Consider the following 7,896-nt stretch of genomic DNA (forward strand, 5'->3'; position numbering starts at 1 on the left):
AGCAATCAACATTCCCGTGATTTCATAGCTCTAAGGCAGGGGTAGTCAATCTTTTATACCTACCATTCACTTGTTTTTATCTCCATTAGTAGTAAAATTTTCTAACTGCCCACCAGTCCCAAAGCAATGATGATTTATAAAAGAGGGAAGTAATTTTACTTTACAAAATTGGTGGTATATTTACAGCAAATTAAAGCATATAATAACAATTACTTATCAAATACTTCATGTAAAATTTTATGAAAACCTAAAGAAATTTTTTTTAAATCCTCTATCACCTACCATCCACCATGAAATTTGCAATGACCACTAGCAGGCTGTAGGACCAGGTTGACTACCACTGTTCTAAGGGATCTAATCATCTATGATTGGCAGCAGGCAGATATGGCACATCTGAACAAACTTGTGGACTTCCTTTCTCACTGAACTGAATTCATGATCAACACTAGTGGCAGTGTTACATGGTATTAGTGTCACATCTCCTGAGGGTTACTAATTTTTTGTACAGTGTGCTTACAATCATATGGAGGGGGTGGAGAGGGGGATGGAGGAGGTATGAAACAGATTTTGTGACTGTACTAAGGATTTCTAGATAGAATGAAACAAGTTATCTTCAAAGAACTGTCATCAGCAAATGAAATACATTCAGGTGCGACCCAGGAAAGTGGACTGGGACCCTTGCAGTTAATGTATATTGACCCTTTCACAGCTGCTAGGGCCGAGTGTCCATCCTGCCTGACTGGCTAAAGGGGGCAGCTGACTTAGCCATACGACCACTGTACACTGTGTCCATTGTTGGCTAATCCCTCGTTCCAGTGTGCACAAAACCACTTTCCAATCTTTTCTTTATAAAATCAGTATCACACTGTACAGCCACGAAATAGAACTTCAAAACTAATCCAAGCTTTCTGTTGTACATTTACCTGGGTTAAGAAACAGTTAGTTTAGAAAAATGATAGAAACTTTCCTCTTTGCAATTGGGAAATTCTGTAACTTGAGATTTACACTAGCAATACATGTGCCCATAGCCCATTACAGTCTCATTAACTTCAGACCAATATGTGTCAAGATATAAATCTGAAGTGAGCAGTTTCTAATGAAGACACCCAAAACTCAGATCGTCTTCTGTTCTGTACAGCCGCAAAAATTGCCGAGAAACTGCAAGCATCTTCCTACAAAAAAAATGGTTCAAATGGCTCTGAGCACTATGGGACTTAACATCTGAGGTCATCAGTCCCCTAGAACTTAGAACTACTTAAACCTAACTAACCTAAGGACATCACACACATCCATGCCAGAGGCAGGATTCGAACCAGTGACCGTAGCGGTCGCGCGGTTCTGGACTGAAGCGCCTAGAACTGCTTGACCACCACGGCCAGCCATCTTCCTACACTGTTTGCCTTTTGTAACATCTGATATATCAGTTCTGCACTATAATACGTGCCCTTTCACACTTTGTGTGTTTGGATCATGTATACTTTGTAAATTAGAAAATCAGATTAAAGGTACTTGGCTGTGTGTGCCGCTTTCTGTTCAGCATGGCCATGAGAGTTGCTAAGAAACTGCAAGTATTTTGCTACACAGTTCTCCTTTTGTAACATCTGATACATCAATTCATTAGGATAATTCATGTCCTTCAGAGTATATATATTTGTGTTATTTGTCTTGTGTATGTTAGGAAACAAAACTATATCTATTCGATGGTCTTGTCAGCAGAAAGGCACCAGGAGCAGGTTAAAGCTGTAGCACTTTCCAACATTAAAAAGAAGACAAGTTAACGATGACATTGGCAGACAACAGTGAGTCACCATTCTTTTGTGCACATTTACCTGCTCCCACTCCCAGCCATCAGGTCTTCCTGCCTGTCAGGTGTAAATGAATGCTTTAGCCATATGGCTGTTTCACCTGCCATGCGTACATGTATGCCCAAAGCCATCAGGGTGCCCTGCCTGTTGGGCATATATGTATACCCACAGCCACGAAAGGATTAATGACCAGGCAGACAATATTAACGGTAATCTCAGTAACAGCCTCGAAATAGTGTTTAATATCACTCACATCTCAGTTGATTGTGTATAGCTTGACCAGCTACACCAACATTTCTGTGGAAGGAGTTGCTTGTTGTGAAACATTAACACTCGCACACAGTAATGCTTAGTTAAAGTGTCTTGTTTTATGTACATTGTATTTCCTCTTTGTTTTTCTTTGTACTGATGGTTCCGACATGAATAAAAAAAATTAAAACAGCAGTTTACAAATACAAACCCCATCACAAGAACCTCATTCACGTCCCTATACTGCCTGAAATATTCATTTCCAATGATCAGCTCCTTATCTCAAAATATTCAGTTTAAGATTCTCCTCTATTTGTATGATTTTATGTTTCAAAGTTTGGAAAACCTTTCTTTCTAAAACATTAGAATTACATCATTCTTTTTAATCCACTGATATCACATACTATTTAGTACTGTGTAAGGGACTAAATATAACACTGAAGAATCTGTTAGACATATTCTTGATACAAAGACACATCCTATGAAACTGTAAACGATAAAGAGTGCATGCTGAACAGACAAAATACCTTGGGACTCTCATACTCTCAATTCTATCTTCCAGTTGTCACTTGCATGTAACACCATATTTAGTGGTGCTGTAGCTGGTTTCACTTCTTTAAAGCTGCAGTTGCCTAGTCACAGAGGTAAGTGGGAATATGGAGGACAGAGCACGAGAGATGAGTATAATCCTACCGATGGGAGGAAACATGACAGGCCACATTTACGTGGTAAAGAGGTAGGTTGCTGAAGGGATACAAGCAATTAGAATGGCAAATGGGGGAGGGGAGGGGGGTGGACGATAGCAAGTGTTTTGCAAGCATGAAACTAAAGATAGATTCCAAATGAAGATTTTTATATGTTTACCATTCTTAAACATTTATTTTGTCCAATATTACAAATTGTTAAACAGATCTGTGTTCTCATATATAAATTTTAACATTAGGCTAAAAGATAATTTTGTCTCAAATCAGCGCTTACATATCCGGTGTCAGGGAATGATTACCACTTCTGGGCCACACAGAGACCGCTCCCTTCTCGTTGTATCCTGAGGGACTGACTACTGCTGGGTCCTGAACACCACAGTAGATCACGTAGTCCTATAAAAAATAAATAAAAAACTTAAAGAAAATAAAAGAATCACACACTTTTGTCCAAGAAATATGGCATGTGGAGCAATAAAAACATCTGTTGGACAGGACAACTATAATTACAAAATGCACATTGGAAATGATTAGCAATCAATATTTTTTTTCTAATATGAATTAGTAATTCTGCTTTTTCTTTTTCTTGTGTTTTCTCTTTAAACTAAGACATGATCATGTGTGTTACTCTGAAAGTTTAAAAAATACAAAAGTCCTTCACACTACCTTCTTCAATTTGTATGTGCTAATGCAATGTCTCAAGCTGATGGTTAGTGGTCCAACAACATGCCTCTTTGGGGAGACTATCCAAGAACAATTACCAAGCAAAACAACCACTTTTAGGGGCACTAAATGATCTACAATGTTGGTTTATTGGAGTAACGGACAGTTCAACTGAGAAAATGTAATAAATAATTGCTGGTCAGAACATACATTCAGGAAATAACATTAATGGTATTGCTAACACACTACCTAGCTTTCGGAACTAACAGCTACTTATCGGGGAGGAGAGAGGGGTGTGTTGGTTACACAGGAATGACAGATCATTCAGATCCAAGGATGAGAGAGACCTAGCTGTAATGAATGTACCATCACCCTCATGACTGGTGAGTCTGTGTCATCCTGGGGTCTGAGTAACATGCCTTTCCTTTTTAACTTTCCCCAACACAACACACTTTCCTACCCGAAAAGCAGCAATTAGTACTGAAAGCTAGATAGTTTGCCCCTCTACTTTTATAGCAGTACAAACATACATTTCACTTCCTGAATTTAAAATGCAAGATTAACATATAAGATTACAATTTAACACACTGTCTATGACAAGATCATTAGAGACAATGCACAAGCTTGATTGGGTAAGATGAATAAAAAAAATTGGCCATGTTGCTTTCAAAGGACTTGTTCAGGCAATTGCCGTAAACAGATTAGGGGAACAACTGACAATCTAAATGAGGAAGGCTGGACAGAATTTGAACTGCCACACACCTCAATGTGAGTCCAGGGTGTTATCACTGCACCATCTCATCAGTTTTTTTGGAAAAAACACATGAGGTTAAAGCCAGATTAGGGTAACAATATAATAATTACTAAGGAGAGTATGAATGTATGTGGCTCAAATTGGTACAGTTATATTGTCCTGTGTTTACTGCTGAACACTGATTATGTTTTGGCAGAAAAAGACATATGTTAATGAACAGCTAACCATTAAAATAGCAACACCATTAAGACAACGCACGAAAAAATGTCAAATTGACACCAGGTATACAACATGCTTGGCTGCACAAATGATTAGTATTGCTGTGTAACCATTCAGTACTGGAAGGAGTAACACCACCTACATTTTGTACACAAGGAAAGATTAGGCACAGTAGGTTATTGGTTTAGAAATCACATTAGAAAGTTGGTGGTTTGTGACAGACTGTGTTATAACTCCTGCAGAAAGGAGAAATGAATATCAGCAAGTGTCAGAATTTGACAGCGGCAAGATTGTCGCCCTATTGAGAATGCATTCTGCAATACTGATGCTTGCAGTGGTTAATATCCCACGAGTGTTACGCGAATATGGAATTGATGAGTTCAAAAGGGCACACTCAATTCTTGTTCAGGATTTCAGCAACACAAAAAGTGCACGAGAGAGCAGACATATCATTAGGTCCCCCGTGCAGGATCACACAGCCATGTCACATACAGAGGCAGTAAAGCTGCGTATGTCTCCAAAACACCTTAGAATTTCAGTGTGGTGCTTATCACTGTCATTTCCTTGACACGGCAGCCGAAAGAGGCGCAACTATTGTGGATTGCCCAATGGACCACTACACATTATGGGTTTCCAGCTGAAGGACAGCAACAATACCATCAATATTCACTTCCTATTCACAATGTTTTGAAGATTGTAAGTGCTCCAGTTACTATTGGTTCAACAGCAAAACATCACTCTATAAGCAGTGTAACACATTTTTAGTTCATTGACTGGCTAATTTAAATACAAAACAGAGTGCACAGAAGTTGTACAAATGAAACCTTTAAATCTTTGGACCTTTCACATACATTTTGGAACCATTTAAAATGCTTGGAAAATGAGTCTCTTACTCATCTTTCAAAACTAAAATTAAGTCAAATAAAGCTAGGTTTTGATTTTGATGAGCCCGTTATGTGGTAATAAAACAGGTTTTATGCATGGCAAATATTTCAATTGTTTATAAAACCTGTACGACCTAAAAGTGAAAGTTCTCCTTTTCAGGAAATGTAGAACTATATGGTACTAATCAACAGAAAAAAAAAATCAAAATTCTATGTATTGGCATTTTTGAAAAAAAAAAAAAAAAAAAAAAAAAAAAAAAAATTCTATAAATTATAAAAAAAAGTTCAGAGCACTATAGTAAAAGAACTTTGACATGTAGGTCCAAATGGTGGATTTCTTAGTAATCATAAAGCAGTTATCTTTCAAATAAAAAAACCCAACAAAATATCCAGAACTGTTCCGGAGATACAGCATTTTAAAATTTTTTCCAAAATCCGCTTCTTCAAAATGGTATGCGCAGTGTCATTTTTGGAGGGCCGTATCTTGGAGCAGAAATTTTTTTTGGAGAAAACAAACAAATAAATGTTCCTTACTTAGTCCTTCATTTTAACATATGCTAAATTCAGTAACATCCAAGACTATGAAGGTGAGATTTTTTCCTTGCCTGTCTGAATTGATATGGACAATGCCAGTTATTTTTTTATGTATACTGAACTGGAAGGGGTGGATGGATGTAGGGGAATGTTCAATATGTGCCATCAGCTTCGAACAGTGACACAGGAAACACACAAATGCCATAAACAATATGGTGACTTTAAACTGATGTTATTGGCAATTTTTCACACAGGCTAAGCCACAGATCAGTCTGCCACCACAAACAGTTCTTCCTTTCTTTCCAATTTGTTGGCTTTGTCAACTAACAACAAAAATGTGAATATATGCAGCAAAAGGTGACATGACAACAGCCATTAACATTCCATCATTGGTGAAAGCTGACAATTTGTAGCAAACATTGCTCTTTTTGTAAGATGGGTTAAACCTACTGATAACACGTGTTAGCTTTGAACAATAATGTAATAAGTGAACAAACAATGTGCAAATTGGCGAAGCTAATGAACATTATGAGAATAACAATTCTTGTTAGTGCATCTTATGCACACTTGTGCCGGATCTTTAAGTCCTCCATTTAGATTATTTCATGAGTTGAAGCAGATGGACATACCACTAAGTTCAACATTTGTGTCAACTGAATCTACCAATCTCAGATGTTAGCTTTCTCCTAGATGTAATAATAAAGTGTCATATAATTTCATACTTGAGGAAACAAAGTGCACAGAACAGTGACTATATGTATTCTGAATCGAAATTAGTTTCAGGAATACAGGTTGTGGTGATGACTGACCTGTATTGTTGCACAAGGCTAGCTTAGGTTGTAAAGTGATAGTTTGGGTGTGAGCTGGGGAAGCCAATGACTGTGTATACAAAACCAGTTCTGGTGAGTTACTGATAGTGTATCCTGAGCTCTAGTTTATGTTGAAGACAAGTTTGGTCGTTACTTGGCAAAGTAGCACAGAATGCTTCACTTAATCCCAATATTTCCCTTCTAGGTTTGTAGGGGCACAGAAACTCATCCTCAAAGTAATAGTATTAATGCTGTGCGGTAACAACTGTGTCAAACACACAATTCAATAATAAAAGTCCTACACACAAAATAATTCTTTTATACAGAAATCAATATATACTAACCTTCATGCCAATGAATGAGGCTAGGCCCTTCTTTATCTCAGCAACTGGTGAATGCATGTGAATAGTTGTTGGTAGGCTAACACACAGAGGATGCTTCTCATGAGAAACCATCTCCAGGACTTCATGTGTAAGGTGAGGCACAGACCCACCCTAAAAAAGAAAAAGTTGGAAAATAATGAATAAATTCAACATGATTTTGTAAAAGAAATACAGAGCCCTATAGTAAAATTTATTGCTACAGCTATGTCCCATAAACTGCACTATAAATGAGAAAACTTAGGGTTCGGCACAGTTCTGTAACGCAACAAGCACAAGTATGATTGTAAACTGCACTTTTCTTCCAAGATAAAACAACCATAACAAAGCTTTTGCAACAAATCTTATAAACCAGCATCATCTGTTGCACAATATACCTTCGTATACAAGAGCAGGAGAGGTGTCTCTAGCGCCATCTCCGGCAAACGTGAAATCTCCGTAATAACTCCAAGTCTTCCGCACTTTGTAGCGTTTTGTAAACAGAATTTCATTTTTGTTGTGATATAAATCTCTGTTCTGAGACAGAAGGCGCCACTACCAAAGTAAAACCCAAGACGATACCGTTATCACTTGCTTATTTCACATTTGTCAATTTCGCAACACGCACGTCCCGCTACTGCTTCTAAACCTACCCCCACTCTTGGTATCAAAACAACACACCATTTTTTTCCTGTTAAAAAAAAAAATACAGTCCAAAGTTTACTAGTAGAAGGATCGTACACACACACAGCTCTGACTGCGCAGATATAAAGCTGCGCAGGCAGATCATTGCAAGAATACAGGAGTTTTGCGCAGAAGTGAGATGCGCGCAAATCTGAAGTTGAGGGTTTAAGCAAAATTGCTCAAACCTGTGGGCACTAACCGTATCAGTGCAGACACATCCGAGCGTGTAGATAGC

The 7,896-nt window shown here is 37.9% G+C and overlaps 1 protein-coding gene across 1 annotated transcript in view; it reads right to left on the bottom strand.

Annotated features, from left to right (window-relative positions):
- LOC124612911 (queuine tRNA-ribosyltransferase accessory subunit 2) overlaps positions 1 to 7,687 on the bottom strand; it is a 79,548-nt gene extending 71,861 nt beyond the window's left edge. Inside the window, exons 1-3 of the mRNA XM_047141400.1 lie at positions 7,376 to 7,687; positions 6,963 to 7,112; positions 3,033 to 3,151 (exon numbers count right to left, since the gene is read on the bottom strand). Coding sequence (XP_046997356.1) covers positions 3,033 to 3,151; positions 6,963 to 7,112; positions 7,376 to 7,489 — 383 coding nt within the window. The 5' untranslated portion in view covers positions 7,490 to 7,687. The remainder of the gene's footprint in view (positions 1 to 3,032; positions 3,152 to 6,962; positions 7,113 to 7,375) is intronic.
- Positions 7,688 to 7,896: the final 209 nt, after the last annotated feature.

The sequence above is a fragment of the Schistocerca americana genome, chromosome 4, assembly GCF_021461395.2.
Source record: "Schistocerca americana isolate TAMUIC-IGC-003095 chromosome 4, iqSchAmer2.1, whole genome shotgun sequence".
In the NCBI taxonomy this organism is placed as follows: Eukaryota; Metazoa; Arthropoda; class Insecta; order Orthoptera; family Acrididae; genus Schistocerca; species Schistocerca americana.